This window comes from Callionymus lyra, chromosome 7, assembly GCF_982586985.1.
Source record: "Callionymus lyra chromosome 7, fCalLyr1.hap1.1, whole genome shotgun sequence".
Taxonomy (NCBI): Eukaryota; Metazoa; Chordata; class Actinopteri; order Syngnathiformes; family Callionymidae; genus Callionymus; species Callionymus lyra.
In genome coordinates this window covers 17958465-17982038 of record NC_141824.1, presented here as the reverse complement: position 1 = coordinate 17982038, position 23574 = coordinate 17958465, and the positions used below count along the sequence as shown (strand labels likewise).

Here is a 23574-nt window from a genome sequence, read left to right as displayed (position 1 = left end):
CCGTGGAGTTTATCACTGTCATTGGTCTAATAATAAGAACTTGACATTCAAGCTATATTTTGCTTTTATTTCATTAGGGCTACTTTTATTTTGTCTCTATTTATTTATATTAGAATTTGTCAATTTATTTCAGAGTTTTTACACTGTATAACATACAGTCATATAATTGGATGCTTTTAGATATTGTTTCACAATTTAACGTTAAGTTTAAACTTTAATTAAGATTAATTATTATTATAGAGTTTTAAACATACCAGAACTAGTCTTTGCTTTTTTTAAAAATAATAAATTGTCTTTAAATTGATATTTTCTACAGTTATCTATTAGCTGTGTAATCTGCACCACAGAGCCCTCTGGTGGACATTAACGTCCTCATAGCCACGTAGATTTACAACAAAGTTGTAATTTTCTTTGCTATTAGAAAGTGTAATCCTCGGTTAAGGCATTACAGAACTTTATTAACTGTAACTGTAACGCGGTCAGGGTATGTTGTCCAGTTATGGACTGGATGCCTGTCCAGGGTGTCCCTCACATCTCAACCCAAGCCCAGTAAGATGAAAAAAAGTATGTTTAATTCAGCAGCGCGAGAGTCCGTAGAAGAGCGAACATAAAAGTGAACGACAGCAGACCACAAATGTGACACGGATAAATTGTGAAGTTTAATGTTAAACTGCATGACTTGTTTCCACACATCAGATACATCGTTATTATTTACATCAAACATGAATCAAAACCAAAATATAAAAACTAAACTAGAGTTTTTCATGTACATGTACTTGAGTTCCCTCGTTCCGCTGTTAAATCTACTCAGGTTTCACTTCTCCGTGAATGTACAGCCGGTCTATTTATACTGTATTAACGTCCTTTAAAAAAAAAATTGTAACAAAAACACAAAGGTTGAAAAAAAAACAGGTGGGGACAAACATGTCGAGCATGATCGTGAAGAACAGAGAACTCGTAAACGCTGTTAGGTCGTAGCATTTACCGGTCATAATCATAATAATAAGACGTGTCACAGGTTGACAAGAGCAGTGTTCCGGTGTTTTTTTTATCACAGCAGGTACGGCAACAACACACTCCTCCTGCAGTTGAACCACTTCGTAAACTAAACGCTAGCACACATATCGAGCCGATGCAAGACAACACGGTGAGCACAGGAGAAAGTCTCACGATCAACCCCATCAACCACCACGAGAAACTCCCACATCTTAAGGTATATATATATATATTAGTTTACAATGAGCACAAACACGATTGTTTTTGTTTTTTTTCCTTTTTTCTTCAAGCGAACCTCGCCGGACATGGAATGAGAAAAAAAAAATTGACGTTGTCTGATGCAGGCGTACGACGAGTGATGGAAATATGTATTTTTTAAATATTATTATTTCTTTGTCTAGTTCATTGGGTTTTGTTAGTTAATGTTGCTCAACTTAGCATTACAGTTCTGTGTTAATTTACTCCTTTACTTCACGTCTCTACAGGTGTTTGTAAGCTAGCTATTGTTTGGTGGCAATGGCGAACGGTCCAAAGCTAATAACAGCTTTTAAAACAAACTTCTTAGAGAAGGATGATATTGTTGCCATCAATGCTAACCATTATTCTGTCATTCATACACTAATTTATACGTTAGCAATCAACTTCCATGTTTGTTACCCGCTGTATCGTATGACTTTAAATGTTCTCTTTGTGTTTGTTCCTAGCTTTAACGCCTTAGCAACAAAATACCTTTAGTACTTAGGTTTTTTTCAACTTACTTTACACTTTACTTTTTTTCTTGTCAGTTTTCATCCCTTGAATAACTGAAGCGTGTTAGTAGCCTGCTAACTATTAGCAACCAATTTCCATACAGTACATGATACGGTAAATGTGAACGATTTAGGAACGCATGCCCGATGGCCCTTTTTTATTCGCTATGTATTTATGTTAAAACCTATTATGTTAAAAAAACGCAGTACTACACTATACAATAGAGTCATTGCCCGATCTGGGAAATCATCAGGGATTCATTTTTATGGCCGAGAATGTATTTTCCCTTAAGTCTTAAAGCATTAACATCATGAAAGACAAAAAAGAAACAATGCGGTCGTATGTAATGTAAATGTACTCAACATCAGGATGTCTTATAAGAATGAGTTGAAACATTTTACGATTATTTACCCTCTGATAAACTGGGAGCTTCGAAAAAGAACCAGCGTTTTTCAGGACAAACTCTTTGACTATGATCTTCGACAACTCACGTCATGTTTTTCTCCAAACTTTAAATGACATGCTGGCCAACGAAAACTTTCCCTGGAACGTCTTAAAAGTTACGATGGTTTTAACCACTAGATGATAAAGACACTTTCCTCTTTATATAACATAAAATCAACGCTTTAAGAATCGAAGAGAGGCCACATCATCGGCTATATAAATTAAGTTGTGTATTTTGATGCGCAAAATGGATCGCTGATTTCCCGGGAGAGTGTTATACGCTACGTTTTTTTGTAAAATGATGTGGCATTACTCATTACAGATCGTGCAGATTTCCCAGATCGTATAGTAGAAGTTGCAAACTCCCAACCATTCCTGTAATATTTAATCCACCAATAAAAAACATATTTCCATCACGCGGCGTCGGCACGCGTCGTAGCTGCGGCTACAGGGCTGGTGTGTCGGTGGCAGTTTCCTAAAATTGGCTCATTAGCTTATGTATGGTCTTAAACAGTCACAGTGTAAAATAGAGTATTTAAATAAGTGCTATCGTACATAACCGAGCATTCCGTACAAAAATACAGTAGCAAGCTTTTTCTATCGCGTGTTTGTCTTCAGGCTTTTGAGCAGTTGTACATGTTTCCCTTTCGGCGAGAACTCAAAATAGAAACTGTGATCTAGTATCTTTTTTTTTCCCACATGTTTAAATGTGTGTGATTGTCTTCATCTATATATTGAACCCGCTTAAAATTTGGCTCGCGAACCGAACCGTACAAACACAAAGAACCATGCGATGTGATGAAGCTAACCTCCGCTTCTAACGCACAGATATGGAAAACACGTAAACCAGGGGAATCACTTCATGCCTTTCGAAATTTGATTCCCGTCAGGCCGATGTTGAATGTAAACAGGAGTGGAACAGAAATATGGCAGCTACAAAAATAAATCGCAATATGAGTCAAGCCCGAGCGACACCGAGAGATTTTGAGGGATTGACTAGCTTAATCGTCGGCCATTTTGTACGTCACAAACTGTCCGTTTAGCTAGCTTAAGTTCTACATCAATGACTCGTCTCTTTGAGTCTTTTACCAAGTCATTGCTTTACTAGTTGAACCAGAAACTACTAGTTCAGTTTAGCAATCTGAGGTTGATTCGTTTAGTCTGTCTTTGGTTGGAAAGAAAAAACATTCTAAAGTGTTGAAATGGAAACAAACGTTAGCCTCAGTTGCCCTTACGAATCTTTTGCTTCCGAGTCAGTCGTTCATCACATCCTACACAGCGGGACTCGTTTAATCGGTTCAACTATTGGTTCTCCAGTCTGTCAGATAAACAGGACTCAATCTGAGTCAGTTCTTTGAGTCAGAGAGTCGTTTGTTGTCAATTTTGGGAACCAAAAAAACCTCCTGAGTCGTTTGTTCTTCACATCACTGTAAACACTCGTAATTGGAAACACAAAGAAGTCGTTCAAAACTCCCCTTTTAAAAGTTGTTGTTTCATGACTCGCCGGCTTTTCAAGAGTCTTTTCAAGATTAACAGAATGAGTCGCTGATTGAAAAAGAGACTTATTTGTTCATCAGGATTCGTTGAAACAAATCGCGTCCTTTCAAAAGGTTTGAAGTGAGTTGGTAGGCGAGTGCAGGTGTGAGCTGAACTAGTCATTTCTACTTCCTGTCGTTTGCTTACCCCCCAAAATAAGTCGGCATTTGCTCGGGCTTGATCTGGATAGAAAAATAGAAAGTAGATACTGCTGGATCTCGAGCCCTTTTTAGATGTTTCCTTCAATTCACATTCACGAATGAGCCGAAAAATAAAGTTTTGAGAAAAAATCGAGCGACTGCCAATTCACACCATCCCATAATACCTGTCTTTAAAGGGGTCCATGTCGTCACGGATTGATAACTCTTTTGTTTTTTTCTTCACACGTACAGTAAAATACTTTCAAGGGAGGCAAGCATTTGAGAAGCGAGAACAGATTACGATGCTAACGGGGGGTCACTACGACTGCGAGGGGCTTTTAAGAAAGAAAGAGTGACACGGTGACGTTTTTTCTGTACACGGTTGGCAGAACAACTCAAAAGTCGGCACGGAGGGTGACAAAGTGTGGGGGGGGGGGAGGCTAGTCGGTGTCGCTACAGTCACGAGGTGAGAAAAAAGGTCCTACAGACAGCGTCAGTGGAGGAAGCGGAAGGGGGAGCGGAATCCAGGGCGGACGGTGGCGGCGGGGGGAGTGGGCGACGAAGGGTCCGTGCATCGTCGTCATTTCACGTTCAATCCAGAATTAAATGAAGAATTTGGCCAACTTAATTTTTAGTTTAGAGCATATATCTTAAGCAAATGACAGATAAATAATTAATAATAAAACAAATTAAAGACGTGTGGTTATTGCTAAAAAGTACTTCTTTTTTTTTCAAACAAAACAAAATAGTCACTATTCCGTGAGATCAAATTATAAAACCACAAAATAAACTTATCGGTAAAAGAAGATGGATTTAATTTTAAATGAGTTAGTTTCAGGGTTGGTATCTGAACGTCAAACAGTTAATGTAAAATCGATGTCAGTTCTTTTTACGTAAAAAAAAGATTAATTTACCACATGAATGTCGTACAAAAAATGCTTACGGCATAAACTTAACATGATCTAAAATCCGATAATAAATCAATTTATTTAATAATTGTTTTTTAGCAAAAGTCACCAACTGCAAATTAGAACCTATTACCTCAAAATAAGACTGTTACGAGTTAAATAAAACTAACCATTGTTATCTGAAAATAAATTTAAAAAAAAAGGCCTGATTTTGTGACAAAGATTTCAACAATACTGACAACAGCTTTGTCTTCCGGTGTTTGTTCCTGGATTGAATGTGAAACGAACAAAGGATACGCAGACTTGTCTCTTCGTTCTTAGAAGCTCCACCACGTTCCCTCTATTTTTCTTCAAGAACACCCGTCACACAGATTGCTCTTTGGGGAAGGTGTAGGGGGGTCGGGGCGCGGGGGCGGTGTGGCCCATGTTGGAGTACATGGGCTCGGTGGCGGGGTTGGCTGCGTAGGGGTGCTGGGGCAGGAAGGTGACCGGGGGGTGGGCTTGGGCCGGCTGAGACTCGGGGAGGTGCTCCATGTTGTGCTGGTAGCTCATGTACTGGGCCGGGTTCAGCAGCTCCTCGGGATGCCTCCCAGAGTCCTGGAGGAGAAAAAACACAACCAGTGTGAGACGTAGTTACTTCAAACACACACACGCTTAACACTGCTGGGTTGAAAGTTCCCCCTGAATCCTGTGGAAATATAAAAACCAGAGCTGCATCCAAAAGAGTCCGAGCCAGCGCTCATGTTGAGTTCAAACCATCAAGAGAATGTGGGATTTCTGATTCGTTTTAATGAGTGGGTCGGTCTATCTATTAGTCATGTTGATCTGTGAGTCGTTAAAATGTGTGAGTTAACTAAAGTGAAAACCTGACTCACTCACATGTTTCAAATGTTGAAGTCTTCCTCTCCAAGATGCAGTAAGTCTCTCATCATGACCATGTTATGAACTTATTACTTTATAAAGTTCTCACCTGTCTGAAATCTCGGCGAATGAGAGGTTACGAAAGTCCATTATGACGTTATAACGTCTTCACTCCTCCTCCAGCCGGTTACAATCAAGACCCGCTTTGTTTATACAATGAGTCCCTTGGAGGTGGAGATTTCCTGGATTGATTACACAGTGTGACAAACCTTGATGCTTGACCAATTCCAGCAGAGTGGGCGTGATTATTGTAAACAAGATTTAATCTCCAGAATAGTGTTTTCAGTGGGCGGCGCTTAAGAAAATTTGGAGTGTGAAGTCCATTATGACGTAATAATGGCTTCACTTCTCCTCCATCCGGCTGTAATCATGCCCTACTTTGTTTATACAACGAGTCCCTTGGAGGTGGAGACTTCCAGGATTGATGACGCGCGGTGACAAACCTCATGTTGAGTTCAAACCATCAAGAGAATGTGGGATTTCTGATTTGTTTTAATGAGTGGGTCGGTCTATCTATTAGTCATGTTGATCTGTGAGTCGTTAAAATGTGTGAGTTAACTAAAGTGAAAACCTGACTCTCTCACATGTTTCAAATGTTGAAGTCTTCCTCTCCAAGATGCAGTAAGTCTCTCATCATGACCATGTTATGAACTTATTACTTTATAAAGTTCTCACCTGTGTGAAATCTCGGCGAATGAGAGGTTACGAAAGTCCATTATGACGTTATAACGTCTTCACTCCTCCTCCAGCCGGTTACAATCACGACCCGCTTTGTTTATACAATGAGTCCCTTGGAGGTGGAGATTTCCTGGATTGATTACACAGTGTGACAAACCTTGATGCTTGACCAATTCCAGCAGAGTGGGCGTGATTATTGTAAACAAGATTTAATCTCCAGAATAGTGTTTTCAGTGGACGGCTCTTAAGAAAATTTGGAGTGCGAAGTCCATTATGACGTAATAATGGCTTCACTTCTCCTCCATCCGGCTGTAATCACGCCCTACTTTGTTTATACAACGAGTCCCTTGGAGGTGGAGACTTCCGGGATTGATGACGCGAGGTGACAAATCTTGACGCTTAAATCAACGCATGAGTTGCCCTTTAAGGGAATGGATCTGCATGTCAGGTGGATCCTAAAGTCATAAAAATCTGTGAGTCAGTTGGTCATTCTTTGAGTCAATTAAAATCCCGGTGAGTCAGTGACTCAAGTTCGTGAATCTTCGAGTCAGTTACATGTGGGACTATGTATCGCTGACACAGATCGACGAGGTAATTATGACAGACTTGTTTTCTCCGGCGCTGCGACTCCACGTGAAACACCAAGTTACTCCCGATTCATCCCAAGATGAAGCCGTACAGCCTGAAGCAGCAAAACACTGCCTGAATGTGCCAGAAATGATTCCGTCTTCCTCTGCGCACGATAAAACGGGAGTTGTTGGTAACAAACTCATAAATGTTTCCTGATAGTCGAGCCTCCAGAGAATTCCGCCTGCAAACTTTGAACTAGTTGGATTTTTTACTGTGGTACAGCTTTTAGAGAGAGATCAGTGTTGTCAGGGATTCACAATAATCCTGCTCCCCAATTATATCTTGATCCCAAAATCCTGGATCTGTGCTGAACCTCAGCTGCTGTATCACCAACAGTCACGCCTGCCTCGCAAATCCAACAGTGATGTTCTTCTGTCGGCTCTGATGCTCTCCACAGAGGATGAGTCTTTTGTCCTTCCTGTCTCATATTCACCCATTCAGCCTCTGCTTTATTTTCACTCTTGTTAAATGTACATTAGTCTTGTTGTATCTTTAATATAGAATCCACAAGACTTTCAGTCACGAGTCGTGAACCTGTGAGTCGATCTGTGCAGGTATTTGGATTCATGAGTCGGTTGGATTTAATGAGTTAAGTGGATCTTTGAGTCAGTGATGAGCTCTGATTCGAGTAGAACTCGGAGTCAAGTGAAACTGTGAGTCATACAGAGTTGAGTTGGTTAGAAAGCTGAGTTGGATGGAGATCTGAGTTGGTGTGGATCCATGAGTCGTTTGGATCTGTAACTAAAGTGGGTCTCACGTCCAGAGCAAAGTCAATTAGATCTTTAAGTCAGTAAGAGTTCTGCGTTGGGTAGATCTGTGAGTCTTGTGGATTAATGTGAGTCAAATAGTTCTATGAGTCACTTAGAGCATTAAGTTATGTGTATTGGTGAGTCGTTTGAATTTGTGAGTCAGGTGAACAGGAGAGTCAGATAGATTTTTGAGTCAGGTTGATCAGTGAGTCAGTTAAGAGTCGAGTGGGTCTCTTTTTCATTTGGAGTTGTGAGTCAAGTGATTCTGTGAATGAGTCAAACCAAAGAGACAAGTAAAACTGTGAGTCAAATGAAATTGTGAGTTAGATAGAGCTCTGAGTCGTGTGGATCCATAAGAGGTGTGGATCTGTGGGTATAGATCTTTAAGTCATTTGCAGGATAGAGTCAAGTAGATCTGTGAGTCGAGTAGACCCGTGAATGATATTGATCTGTGAGTCAGTTGGAAATCTGTGTCGTGGAGATCTGTGAGTCAGGTGCAGAGAAGAGTCACTTAGATCTCTGAGTCACGTGGATGTTGGACTCAAGTAGATCAGTGAGTCAGTTAAGAGCAATGATTCAAGTGAGTCATTTGGGTACATGACTCAGTTGCATCTGTTTATCAGTTAGACCAACGAGTCCGGTAGAACTGTGAGTCAAGAGAACATGTGAGTCAGATAGAGCTCACATGGATCCAGATGTCGTTTTGTATCTATGATTAAAGTTGGTCGTTGAGTCATGTGCAGAGAAGAGTCTGTACATCTGTAAGCCAGTGACTCGTGTGGATCTGTGAGTCAGGTAAAAACTGTTGAGAGTCAAATGGATCTTTGAGTCAGCTAGAGCAGTGAGTTGTATGCATCTGTAAATCGGTTAGATCTGTGATTCTGGTGGATTTTGGAATCATATAGATCAATTGAGTCTGTGAAGTGAAGCAGTGAGTCATATAGAGCTGTGGAACAATAGTTGGATGTTGGCCTCATGTCGACCTTAAGAAGAATCATGAGTCTTGAATCCGTAAGTGGATGAAACTTTTCCCACAGAGATCAAATCTTTGTTCCTCCCAAATATTCACAAACAATCTTCAGTCTTTTTAAAATGCAAACAAACTACAATTCCGCTGAATCTTTCATGGAGGAGTCACGAGTCTTCGGCGAGAGAAAACACAAGTATTTCCGCTGTGATGTCTTCATGGCGTTCCGGGGACACGAGGGAACATTTGAACCAGCTTGAATGTCGACTGCCTCTTCTTGCATCATGCGGCGGCTGAGATGCTAACAAAGCTCTTCTTATCTGGTTAGTGAAGCTGAGTTCTCTCGGCCGGCGAGACCTCTGGGAGGATTTCAGAGGCAAAACTGAAGTCAAGCTGAGTTAAAAGATGTAAAATGGTTCATTACTGGAAAAGATGGCCGCTCGGAAACTCGGCGAGCGACCTTTGATTCCCGGCAAAAAAATGAAAAATCTCCGCTCAACCCTCGGTGCTGAACTTCATATCTTTTATTTTATTACCAAATCAAAAGTTTGAAATTCAATTTACTTTGGAGAAGAAGTTCCAGCGATGTTTTAAATCTTTTTCTTTGTTTCCTAACCTCCCTGGTGACAACTTGATGGAGGCCTCAGGGCAGAACCAGGGCATCTTCCAGAGTGATCTTGAGGGTCTGATGAAGCTTCATGAATCAGTGTCATTATGTTCAGAGTCCACTAGATGGCGGTCTCTGCACTATCTTCCTTTGTTTTGATCAACTATTCTTATGAAACAACGTATTTAAACTCATGGCGCCACCTACTGACCTCTAAACAACATGACACTGTTTCATGAAGCTTCATCAGATGATCGCTAGTCAAAATATGAAGTACACAACTAGTGTGTTAGAGTTGTCGTCTGCACATGTGACTGCATGTTTTCGACAATAATCGACAAATAGTGGGAAAAAATATATATGTATTATTCTTATTTGATTTTTTTCGTTTAAAGAAAGAATATTTTGCCTAACAAACATATTGTAAAAAAAAAAGATAAAACGAGGGAAATAAATATTTAAAGATAGCTGAGAATGACAAATTAAAAAAGCATAAAAACTTCATACAAAGAGAAAGATAATTTCTTCTAAACGTCAAGAACTGTCTTCAATCACTCTTTGAATGGTGGCATGAGGAGCCACTTCATTATCAACATTCTTCTGTTAAATTAAAGAGTCACTTGAGTCACTTTTGGCTCTGATTAGTGATTCAGAGATAAATGAGTCGAACAGTGTCTGGCGAGTCCATTTGAAAGACTCAAGGAAAACCCTCCACAGAACGACTCTTTGGAGGGTTACTTTAGGTCATCGGTAGCAGGGGGCCCTCTAGTGGACACACATGTCTGACGACAACAGAAGAACCATCGGTGGAACTTACGTCACAAATCTGTACGTCTACGAGAACCAGGATCCCAGCTCTGTGTTTGGAATGGAGCGACAAGAATCACAACAAGGTGGTTAGTGTGGAGATGAAGAACCAGATGAAGAAGCGTCGGAAGACAGGAGGAGGAGAGGCGAGAAGACAGGAGGATTGACGAGTCAATGACAGGGTAAGAACAGGAGTCGAAGAGTGAAATCGGATCCTTTTGTCAGATGTGAAGCGGCCAAAAGATCGAACAATCAGCTCCCCCCCCCCCCGAGTCTGAGGTCATGGTCTCTCGAGGGCTCGGAGGAGCGCTTCTCCAGGTATCATAGAGTCTTGTTCACGAGTGAGGAAATTACGGAGAGAGGTAGAAGACTGATGCTGGATTTTTCCAATCAACTCCAGCTTTGTAGTGGTTCAAAAACAAGATTACAATACGTTTCTCAGACTCTCTTGGAGAAGAGTCATCCAAGAGAGACTCAGAGTAGAACCGCCGGTCTTCCAAGAGAGGATTTGAGGTGTTAAACATCTCAATACAAAGTTTCGAAGCTAAGAATCTAACCATAAAAACGGTGATCTACAACAACAACGAGAATAACCCTGAAAGAAAAACTTCTCCACTCGACAGGGAAACTTGTTTCTGAGGATTTCGTCAGGTCTGATGCGAGCGGCTCGCTGGATTATTCATGGAGGTCGAGGTCCGACCGTGTCAACAGGAACCACCGAGAGGTTGTTTTTTTTTTGCTGTGTCGGAATCGTCCAGAGGAGGTCAAAAGCATTCCCTGGAGGGATCTGAACAACATCTCATGTTTGAGTCTCGGCCCGGAGCTAAACGCTCTCCGCAGGCATTACACAGTCAGAGTCAGAACCCGTGGACTCTGATTCCCTCCCACTGTCGATATGATCAACTGTGACCTTGAAGCTTTTCCAGTTCAATCAAGAGCGACTCAATTATGAAACGAGTACCAATCGGAATATTCTTAAAAATGCTTTTGACCGTCAAACATTTTTGACCTGTCTCAGGCCTCTTAGGATCTTTAAATTTAAAGTGACTCTGACTCACGAGTCTGGACCGTCACCATGACGATACAATGTTGAGTCATATTTTACATCCATGAGTTCAGATGACGCAACAGGAAGTGGTTGTCACTCCAAGAAGTTAAGAAGAGAAAGGAGGAGAAAAAATCTCGGAGCAAGAACCATCGGGTCCTTACTTTGTATGGGACTGGTCATAATGTATTGGCTCGTCATCGAGAAGGTTTAAGACGTCGCTCTTGGTCCAGGAGAACCTGCTGAACCGGGGGTTCTGGGTTCTGTGCTGACGGAGCCAGATGTGACATCTGGACCATCAGAGACAATGGCGTTTTGTCCGGCAACATCTGGGAGCGAAAGTGTTTGCTTGTCGTCGAGGAGGTAGAACGAGGAACACCTCCTGAGGAGACTGTTGTGTCGGCTCAGCTGCTCCAGCGTGTTTCCATGTTTAAAACGTTAGCACGTCAAACGCTCTTTTGTTTGTGTCAACAAAGCTTCCTACGCTAACTCTCAGTCCTGGAGTCAATTAATCTTGCTAGGTTGGCTATTAGCGTGTGCGTGTTTGTGAGGACTTTTGTTCTTTTGTTCATGTAGATGTTTGTCTCTGTGAACGTTTACTTTGGACAACTTTTGTTTTTCTAACCCTTGTTTTTTTCTGTGTTAAAAGTATTATTTGTGAATTGCCATTAGTAGCCTTATTGAACAATACGTTTATTTTCATTTGGTTACCAGGGAAGTATTCTATTTACTATTTTCCTTCACTTTCTGACTTTTGCATTTAGAAACCATCAAGCAGGGTTATTTTTTCACCAGTAATTGCTTTTTATTTCTTTCATAAGTAATTGCATTTTCCCCCGCAACATGTACATGTTGGTGTACACACTAACAAAGACACTGTACACAGGGTACACATTTGTATTGTTATCAGCTGATTCCTCTCTCTGTAATTCTTGTTGTCAAGTTGTGAATCCTTGAAAAAAGCTTAGATCTTCACATTAAGTTATGTTCAGTAATTGTATTTTTATTAAATTGTTACATTTTTCTGTAGAGTAATGTTTTTTTTGTGGGTGGTCTTTGTACACATATTGCTGTGTCTCAAAATCAAGCATTTCTCTAAGTGCACTGCTTTACAGTACACTGTAAGATTGCTCAAATATCCAGAGGATAGTACTGTGTCAAATCAAACACTGCCGCTACACACTTATTGGAAATGACTCGACAGCTTCTACTTCTACTACTTTTTAATGCTGATTGCAACAAGGTGTTGGAACACTATTGTTGACACTTGACAGCACTTTACACCAATCGAAACAAGTTATTAGGTTGTGTTTCATTGTGTTATTACTGTTGTTTTGTGGTAAAATTAGTATTTTCTCAAGACATTCACTTTAACGTAGTTTCGGTTTTGGCATCATCTACGTCACTAAGATGGCGGACTTAAGGGTGGAAAGTGTCCATCGATCTACACTCAACTTTCTGGCCATTTGAGCACTCACATTATGCACAAAATTTTCGCACACTGCTCATCGGTACGCACTTGTGCACTCAAAAATATTAAGTGTAACTGCAGAAGTGCACGATTTGGGACACAGCATCTGACTTCTATCTCTTTTATTCCTCCGGGATCGTAAAAGGGACGTGTATGGAAGTCCATCAGGACTCTCTTGAATTGAGATAAGTCTGTCCACCCCCTAATAGACCTTGAAGGGCAACTAATGTGCTGATTTAAGTGTGTCTTAAATAGATGTTGAACCTCTATTGTATCATCAGTATGTTTCCGTATAAAAAAAAAAAAAATTCATTGAAATATTTGCATTAGAAAATGTGCTTAAGCCCCGCCCACTATAAAAAACAACTTCTTTTAAACAACGTATAACAAAGATATGAAGTAAAAAAACAGTAGAATGTGGCTCTGATTAAAAAAGAAAAAAGACAGACACTTCCTGAGATTGATGGTTATTATTCACCAACTGAGTCAAAGTGTGAGAAAGTTTCTCACTTTGCATCAGAACAAAAGATCCCTCCACCAACCTTGTTCTCATTCTTCACGAATAACAAGTGAACTTCTGGTCTTCTTTCAGTGATTATATTTATAAAGGAACGACAATCTAAATGGGATCTTTTTCTCACCTGAAAGTCTTGCCGAGCTTCGCAGCCGATAGCACAAACCTCAAATATTCCCCACATCAGACAAAGCAAATGAAGACTTGAAGAAAAATCCTGCGGTGATTAACAAGCGGCTGATTTATTTCTCTGATTATCTCCAAGCCACTGAACTTAAAAGCGGTTATTGTTCGTGAGAAGCCCCGGAAATGAACCGGCGGCTCAATCGCTGCCTCGGTAAAAAAAAAAACAACGATTGACGAGATGAAGCCGAAACCTCTCATTAGAAACGGGGTGTCAACAGGCAATTCCCACGACGGCTTTCATGTTGCGGCGCCGAATCATCAGTTAGCGCGCCGCGACTCAACGCACGCTGACAAGATCAATATTCCCTCGTTTGTCTGAGCGGACCCTTTTTTTTTTTTCCCCGAGGCTTTCAGAATCAATCATCAATCGCGGGAGAATCGGCGTCTTCGCCTCGTGGCGGTGATGGTTCGGTCCCAGATCGACGTTGGGATGAGTAAAAGTCCGAGTGGTCTGATGGAAGAGGGATCGCATGTTCGCCTACGCCGCTTGTGTACGATACAAAGAAAATCCCAGAACGGAAAAGGCCTCAAAAAGTCTTAAAAGTCAAAAAAAAAAAAAATTAAAATTATGAACTAAAGCAGACGCATTTATTGTTCTTTGTTTTTGTTTAGTATACTTCCTGTTTTATTTTGAAATACCGTTCTCCTTGGTGTTGTCCGACCTTTACTTCCCTTCTATGCTTTTTTTCCCCGCCATAAGTCAATGGCTAGTTTGTTTAACATGAGTTGGTTTCACCTGTTGGTTGTTGTAGTTTTTGATTTCTAAAATACTAAAAGTGTTTTTGTTGACTTATTACTTCTACTTCTTATTTTATTTTGAATTGTCCTTTTCGTTGGTATCGTCTGCTATTTACTTCTACTCTTTGCTATTTTTCCCGCCAAAAGTACAAGTACACAACTGATAAAAGCTGAAAAAAGTATTTTGTTCTTGTTTATCTATTTTTAACTTTATCCGCATTTTATTGAATAAGACCAGCTACGCTTCCCCTTATCAGATTTGACCTTGTTCAGTTGGTAACATCTCCTTCACACCATCTAGTGGAAAGTTGCGCTCACGCCAAAAGTACTGTAAAGTCCTTTTGCTCCGAAATGTTGCTCCACATTGTTGGGCCGGTTGTATGCGATATGTTTTCGGCGGCATCTGAAGTATGAAACACTTCATTCACCAAGAAGAAGAAGAATGAAACTCGGCAAGATGAAGAGTCCTTTGAAGAACCTGAAGGACCAAAGACGTCCAATTCTCTCCTTTTCCCATTTTCCCCAGTTCTCCTAATGGCACAAAGCTGTAATCAAGACACCTACTTCAACCACCGCTTTAGTTCAAAGACTTTCCTGCACTGGTTTGTAGTCGTTTTTCCTTGTTCCCTTCTTTGGATTTTTCATCTTGGATTTACAGTGCTTTGCCTCTTTACTTCCTTTAGTGCTTTAGATTAGCGAGGGTTTTGACCTCCATGTTTCTTCTCTGTTTCAAGGTGTCCTGTTTTATTCCCTTGGTGGCTTTTTTTTTGGATATCAAGAGATTTTGTAATGTGTGTTTTTTGTTTAGTATTTGTGGATGGTATTGCTTGGACATTATTGGTCAAATATATGTTTATTTACTGCTGGTTTCTCTTCCCTGCACTTGGGTATTTATGGAAACATTTATCTTGTTTTGCGTTTTCTGATCCAAAGGGAAGAAATGTATGAAAGAAATGTGCATGGATTTTTATGCGTACACCATTTTCTGGATTTTAGTGTACGTCTTTTTTTAATCCGAAATCAACGTAAATCTTGACCTACTAACTTTGGACCCCCCAGAATGCCCAGAAGAATGACCTATTTTGGTTTTACGACCATAAACCAATGCAACAAGTGTCCCCGAAATTGTCGTGGTGAACAACTCACGGGTTAGGGTTCAGAGGTCGTCAACCTCCACAGAATAACATTGAGCAGCATCGTGAAACATCAAATCAGAAGAGGAAGGAGGGTAAGAGGGAGCCGGTTGCGTGAGAGAGGGGTGTGAAAACGGCAGGAAGGAGTGCATCGGTCTGTGTACCTTGAGGCCAAAGTCTGAGGGGAAAGGCCTATAATGGCATGCGCTAGTGAGAGCTAGGCTGGATGGTTGCATACTCGACAAGGTCCCCAGGGCCAGTGATAGTGGAGCTTCGTGGGCTGGGAGAGGAGGCCAAAGCTGCAGTATCCAGCTCCGCGTACTGGACATCGCAGTCCTTGTGGCCAGAGTTCTGGAGACAAGAGAGGGCGAAAGGTGTGTGAGGAGTAATGCAAAACAAACAAACAAAAAAAACAATGAGTGACAGGTGGACCGCCCGATGAGATGACAGCAGGATTAAATCAAGACCATGAGATGTAAATGATGGAGGCATGATGGCAGGTTGAGTTCATTTACACAACAGAGACTTCCAGAATACTGAGGGATCACAAATTAATTGTCAGTACATAACGTGTTGCAGGGACAATACGGGGCATAATTATTTATTGTTAAATGTAGTTTATTTACTCTATTTGATTTATCTTAAATGTTTTGTTTGATCCATTGCTTTTAACAGTTGTTTTTTCTTTATTAAGTGTATCATTTATTCATAATATTAAACACAAACTATGTCACAGCCCAAACCTCATCTAGTCTATTAAATCAAGCAATCATTTATATCAAAATTCAAAAGTATTTGAGGAACATACTGTGAGTAATATCATTCTTAGCGGGGCCCTATACTGCAATGATTGGCTGCCCTGTTTGGTCTGGTTGGCTGCCTAAATAAAGGGAATAAAATGGATTTTCCCGGAAATCATTAATTTTGTTTTAAAGCCTATTCGCTTAAAATAAAAGAAATTCATTATTTTTGCTGAGGCAATTGTTGCCCGACCCACCAGTTGAGAACTACTGTTTTAATTAAAACATTCTGTAATAATAATGATCTTCTTTCCAAAAACAAACTGCTGATTGAATTGTCTGATTATAAAAAACATTCTTAGATGATCATAAACACTGATATCCTCACAAACACTCTTCTATGTTGATTTATACAGGCTTAAAAGTTTCTTACTATGCTCTTTAGCATTTAGCATCTTTAGCTTTTGCACCTAGTGATGATGATGAAGCTTCATGAAGCAGTGTCATGTTGTTTAGAGGTCAGTAGGTGGCGCCATTGTTTTAAAAATGATATTTCATTAGAACAGTTGTTCAAAACAAACGAAAATAGACCGCCATCTAGTGGACTCTGAAGATAATGACACTTCTTCATGAAGCTTCATCAGTTGTCAGTGTGAAATAGTCTTGGGATCTGGAGTCAATCTCTGTTGCGTAAAAAGTTGAAAACATTCCAGTAGCATCATTGTTCAGTACACACTGCAGGAGATTATAATCAGCGACACTTTATAGAACTCCAAACACGTGTCCATGTTCTCGCATGTCAGCGTCGTCCAATTAATCTTGGGTCTTTTTGGAGCCGTCGTGCGAGAACATGTCAGAGTTTTATAAATAAACAGCATTATAATCAAGTGTTGCAAACACAGGAACGTCACATTTCACACGGAACATCAAGAAAACGAGTAGGGAAAAGAAATCATGATTGATCAGATGAAGATGAAGTTCCTCCGACTGCGCCGAGCGCAAGTCGGCCTCCAGCACTGTCGTTTTTGTATCGACGTCAGCTGACATCGCGGGTCTGTTTCCAGGTACTTATCCAGACATCACACTTCTGCTCGTCACTCAAGTGTCGACGCCTGAGCGTGGAATCGTGCAGTTGTTTCAAAATCTGTCCATCATGATGAGACTTGGACTTGTGTGTGGAACGGTTGGCTGGACTATTCTGGACTCACTATCATCAGCATAACATGATGTTGTTTATATCATAACTATTCTTTACCAAAATATTTATATTTTGGTTCAAACTTTTATGTACAATTACAATAATATTAAATGAATTAATAAATAATATATATATATACAGTATATAATTATAATTTTTAATTACTTCTAACATTTGTTTTTAGATCGATTGAGTATTGTTTTCATTCTTAGTTTTATAAATAGTAGTATTGTGGTTTTTTTATGAATCTCTTATTTGGCTTCTACTGAAAAAATGACTATAAAAACTCGGAATTGCATCTTGGGTTGTTTTATTGTTATGTATTATTGTCCCTTTTTCATAAATTATTTTTGTTATCTAGAGTCATTTTTTATTGTAAATGATGGTCTGACGAAGCTTCATGAAGCAGTGTCCTTATTGTCAGAGTCCACTAGATGGCGGTCTCTGAACTATTTTCCTTTGTTTTGAACTACTGTTCTAATGAAACGTCACATTATATTTAAACTGATGGCGCCACCTACTGACCTCTAAACAACATGTCACTGCTTCATGAAGCTTCATCAAACCATCACTAGGTGCAAAAGCTAAAGATGCTAAATGCTAAAGATAAGAACATACTAAGAAACTTTTAAGCCTGACCAGATATAGTTGCTCTTTTCGTATGCTCTTTATTTTACAAACCTTCATTTTTATTAACATTCATTTTGTTAAAAATTGTTTGAGACAATTTTTTTCACTAAGGACATCATGTAACCAGATATTTTTTCTTACGTTTTTTTATTGTTATTACTTAACTGATCCACTAACTGTCGTCTGTTTGACAATTTATTTTATTTTTATTGAGAAACATTGTGATCCACTGGTCACTTTCATATCATAACTATAACCTCAGAAAGTAGTGAATTCTTGGGAAATGGGAAACCAATTCATTTCTTCTCTTTGTTTCCAGAGTTCAAATCAGGCCTTGCTGATGAAAAGGTTTAGCGTGATGACGCTATATGGCTACACGCTAGTGAACTCCAGTGTCAGAAGAAATACATCGGACTGCGTCGGCGAGGGCAGTCGAGCCATTGTGTCGTCGCACAAACAGCGAGATTGTGTTCTTTTACGATGTATACAGGGCCGTAAAATTGCAGCGGCGGTCGGGATTTGTGCGTTCGCATTGTTGTGTTTGCGGCAAGTCACTGGCTAACACAATGATTTGAGCTTCATTTCCTGGCTGGTGCGGTCACAGCTCGGTCACGGCCCATGGCTGGATCTCCTCGCACAAAGAGCGCCATTCATCCTCCGCTCTGACCACCGCAAACAAGTGCAATGATTGACTCGTCGGCTCATCGACTCCATGAGCGAGGGCCGCATCCAGCAAATGACTCAAATGGCTTCGTCAATAGATGACAATACAGGGTCTCGGGCGCCCCCAGAACGAGCTAACTTCTGTCATTTAAAAACACTTTCATTGACCAGTTTCGACCATTCCTCGTCAAATAATGTCAAGCCACCATCCGTTGCGGGGTCTCAACGGTGTCTTTAGAGAAGACCGGCTTTCAGTTAATAGACTGGGAACCCCCTTTAAACCCCAGGTACTAAATATGTAACAGAGACCCTCATAATGACTGTTAAACTTATATTGTTGACTGTTATATTGATGGTTTGATGAAGCTTCATGAAGCAGTGTCATGTTGTTTAGAGGTCAGTAGGTGGCGCCATCGGTTTAAAAATGATGTTTCATTAGAACAGTTGTTCAAAACAAAGGAAAATAGTGCAAAGACCGCCATCTAGTGGACTCTGCTTCATGAAGCTTCATCAGAACATCACTAGTTTCATGAAACTTTATCAGCTGTTCATGAAACCGATCACTAAAGTATTTATTCTCGTAGGTCCAGTTTTTCGAACCATAAGACCAAACATACATTTGAAGAACTAGCCTGAGCAGCCTTGTAGCTTCAGCTACAAACAACCTTAAAATATAAACTTGCCTAAAAACACTTTCTCATGCGCGGGCTTCAATGTAAGATGGATGTTACAGACAAGAAGTATTCTTAGTTTTGTATGTATTTTTGCAGTGAGACCCGGTCGCTACACTAGCACAAACATGTATTTCCTAACGAAGATCCAAAAGAACACATATTACTCTAAAAATCATTCCAACCCTTAGTTGAAATAAGTGTATGTAGAAAATGAGTGAAATGTGTTGCTTATACATACATCATAGTATTATATTGAAGCACAATACCTACAGCACCTCTTAAAATCATTTCAAGGTCAGTAAGTATAACCAAAATTAATAAATAAGCGCTGCAGACTATTAAGTAACTAAGTAAAGGTCATTTGTAAAGCGCCTTTCTATTCCAGGGTCACAATGCGCTTTAACAATCAAAAACAATACACAGTTAAAATATATACTTTAAAAGATCAAGACACATACACTGTACAACAAACACAGGAGTCCCAGAAAATCAGGGAAAAGCTCAAATATAAATCTCTTAAGATGTTTCTTAAAGGAGTCAGTAGATCATCAAACACAGAGGGAGAGGAAGATCTTTCCAAAGTTTAGGAGCAACAGTCTGGAAGGATTTCTCTCCTCTGGTCCTGAACCGTGTTCAGGAACCATCAGTAGATTCTGATCCACAGACCTCAGAGCCCGAGCTGGGGTGTAAGGCTGGATCAGATCACTGATGTAAGGAGGAGTCTGACCATGAATAGATCTGAAAGTAAGAACCAGAATTTTAAAGTTGATCCTGAAAGAAACTGGCAGAGTTTTAAGAATCTGAGAAATGTGAGTTCTTCTACTAGAGCGGCTCAGAATTGTGGCTGCAGAGTTTTGTATTAACTGCAATGTTAAGAAAATTTGAAGTGTGTCTTACTGTCCAAAAAATACGGTAATAAGTCTTAAAACTGGTTTGGCACTAATCGACTGTCATACATGAATCCAACACATGTGTCTGAGAAAAACATTGAGAATGTAAATCTCTGAATTTATTTCACGGATATGTTCGGTGCCATCATCAGTTTCATAGGCGCCGTTGAGGTTTAAGCTAATACATATACATCCTAAATACATCAACCATCGAGCGTGACGGAGAGACACCTTTTGTTGTGCGCTTGCGTCAGCTCGACGTGTCGCCTTCCAAGTCAAGGATTACAGTGAAGATGATTGAAGCCTTTACAGAAACACCTCATTAAAGATTCAAATCTCGCCAACGCCGCCGCGCCGAGAGCGAGTATCGGGCGTTAAACACGGCGAAAACTCGTCATGACGGTGCAATCAGGAGGAAAATTACAGCCGGCCTCGCGCTCAGGATTGGCAGCTCGTGTTTCCCCCCCCCACCCTGGGAGAATCATCATTAGCAACACTTGACGCACAAATAGTGTTTTGAAAACCTCCGAGACGATCCTCTCGAAACTTCCGTTCAGAAGAGAGAGTGTTTTGATAGATGGGAGCAGGAGTCGGGAGCCCGTCGTAAACGCCGAGCGCGTGAAGATTCAAAAGCCTGAGTGAGGAGTTAAAGACTTCGCAGGAAATCGAAATTAATTTGTCCAAAGAGAAGAGCGATGCTTGTGGAGTCGACACTGACGACAAGAGTCGTTAATAAAGGACGACGGAAGAATGCAGGAGCTGCAATTTTTCACCCCCGAAAAACACCCGTTTGACGATAAATGGATGGATACGATTTTCAGAACCATAGAAAGTGACTCATTCTTTCAAACATACCAACGACTCCGAGGGTTGAATTTGTTATTTCCTGCTTTATAAAAGAGAGCCAAAGTAGAGAGTTATGATACTAACTTGGAAAGTTTTATATATCTAGTGACGTCTGTGGCCACCAGGAGGACAAAAAATACTCTATTGTAAAAAAAACATAGACATGGGGTCAAAGTGATTCACAACCAGAATCTCAAATCCTACAGAATGAGTCACTCAGAGTGTTGACTAGGTTTAACTTCTATGGCAAAACATTGTCGTCATTAGATTTTTCAATTAATAGAGTTTTAACAAGGATATTATTCGACAGATCTGTGTTCAATTTATGAGTCCACTTGAATCAGACTGAACACAATGTTTGTCCAAACGCTCTGCTTAGAAGATGTCGTGACAAAGTTAAACCTGGTCAGCAAACCGGGCGACTCATGCCTACCTTGTGTTAGTTGTGTTATTAGGCACTTGCTCGCCTCATATAAGAACGATAATATGAGTGTTCTGTCAAGTTTGAAGACTTTCTGTTGAACCGACTCGTTAGAACATTGAGTCGTCTGAAAATAAGATTTACGACTCAACTTTTCAGATCGGATCATTTTATGAGTGAATCAACTTTGTGTAACTTTATAATCTGTAATGATGAGGCAGGTCTTAATTAGGATTTGGGTGGATTAACAATTCATCAAACTGGGTTGATTCCGTTCATGAGTTAAAGTGACTCAAACAAACTAGAGTGATTCAGTGGTTATCCAGTCCAATTTGGAGCGGTTCTGTTGAGTCGCTCAACGATCCACTCAGATACTTGAATCGTTGTCAGAAAAGGTATTTAACTCACGCTGTCTGTATGAGTGCAATCGTAGACTTATGACTCATGGGTTAAGTTAGTCTATTCTCCAAAAGAATCCCCTGACCAGTAGATATTTATCAACATAAAAATGGTTGGTTTTCCGAGTCGGCTGTTGAAAGGGTTAAACCCGGTCAACGATCTGAGCGACTCATGTCCACCGTGTACGCTGGAGGGTTCGCTCTGACTCTTTCAGACAAGACTCTTGCGACTCAAATGACTCGTAAGTGGTCCAGAGATTTCTCACCGTCAGGGACGTGTGTGACGTAAAACCTGACCCAAGGGTTAACGAAGACGCCTCGAGGGATCTGACTCTTCTTGTCCGAGTCTCTAATCGACCTTCAAGGTCACACAGGTACTTCAAGCTTCATGGAGAACCGGTGAGCAATCAGGAAATAGGAGCTAAAAAAAACCTTCAGCAACATGTGACTCGCGCCGTTGCCATGCCAACAGAGTGATAATTATAACGGATTAAAAGAGTGCGGAGGGTGAAGAGGGTCGGGGGTCGGAACGTGTTGCCAGGTCACGTAGACCGGACCAGGTTCGGAGACGTGAATTACGAGATAAAGAGCTTAACTAAACCGGGACTGGATTTATGAGTCGACTCGTCGTCGAGGGAAGAAGCGGATCTTCGTTTCATGTGTAAATCAAGTCTGTGAGCAACAACAAAAACATTAAGTCGGCCTTAATTACGCCTGATGAAGGTGGTGACCAGAGGTCAAAGGTGTCACGCCAGTCTCAGGAAAGTCAACGAGCCAACGAGAAATAGATAAAACAAATATTAAGAAATCATCTAAAAATATGTTATAATAATGTAAGAAAAAGTATTAAAAAAATCGCTTGTTACCTTGTTTTTTGATTTAAAAAAATATATATTTATATATATATATATAATATTAAATAATATAGATTTTACATTTAATTTTCCATAAAAAGTTGGACAGAAATGTTTAGAATAAAACAATTAAATATACTCTTAAAATAAAAATAAACAACTACAACTAGGAACAACAGAATGTGAGAAAAACAAAATTAAAAAAAGAGGAAACATCTGAAAAAGGAAAAAAAAACATCTGAAAAGTAAATAGATTAAAAAAATAATAAATTGAACAAATAATTATTAAATATGTCTAAATAAAATCCTATTTAATCACCCGATATTTAGATTAAAATGACTCAATACATTTAACAGTATTAAAATCCAGCAAATAAAATGAGAAAAAATACAATTTGCGATCATTAAAAAAAATATCACACCAAACCAAAGACTCTTTATAAAACAGAGCCTTACGACGTTCAAACATATTTTCAGTGTTGTTGACTCAGAGCTTCACTCAGTTCGAAGCTGGACACGTCGTCTTCCTCCTCAACATCCTCCTGCGGACAAACCGACGCCGCCGGTCGAGCAGAGCTACCGTCTGACACATGTCACTCACCGGCTTGTCGGTGAAGGCGGTGGACTCAGAGGGCGCCATGTCGTAGTACGGAGGCTGCAGCGGGAGCTTCTGCATCTCCTCGTCCTTGTCGATGTGGACCACCTGAGGGAGAAGAAGAGGAGCGAGAATCATCACCACATCTCTTTGATCACCAGCTGATCATATGTGACTCTTTGGTCTCTCACTGAGAGACAGTATGAAGAGCTCAGTCATCTGGGAGAGACTCATAATAGAAATGCTCCACCAGGAGATGATTCAGTAGAGCTAGGGAAGCTTTGTGGGAAAGTCTGGACCTCTTGGCTCCAGCTGCTGGATGGATGGATGGATGGATGGATGGATGGATGGATGGATGGATGGATGGATGGATGGATGGATGGATGGATGGATGGATGGATGGATGGATGGATGGATGGATGGATGGATGGATGGATGGATGGAT

General features: G+C 40.3%; 1 protein-coding gene across 4 annotated transcripts in view; it reads right to left on the bottom strand.

Moving 5' to 3' along the window:
* Window positions 1-5102: 5102 nt before the first annotated feature.
* Window positions 5103-23574, bottom strand: part of nectin1b (nectin cell adhesion molecule 1b) — a 195941-nt gene continuing 177469 nt past the window's right edge. For 2 of the 4 annotated variants that reach the window (XM_087796353.1, XM_087796354.1), the window contains 2 exons: window positions 23136-23237; window positions 5103-5371 (listed from right to left, as the gene is read on the bottom strand). In XM_087796353.1, the coding sequence (XP_087652479.1) occupies window positions 5138-5371; window positions 23136-23237 (336 nt within the window). In that variant the 3' untranslated portion in view covers window positions 5103-5137. Of the gene's footprint in view, window positions 5372-15384; window positions 15572-23135; window positions 23238-23574 lie in introns of all 4 variants that reach the window. The other 2 variants (XM_087796355.1, XM_087796356.1) reach the window with 2 other exon arrangements.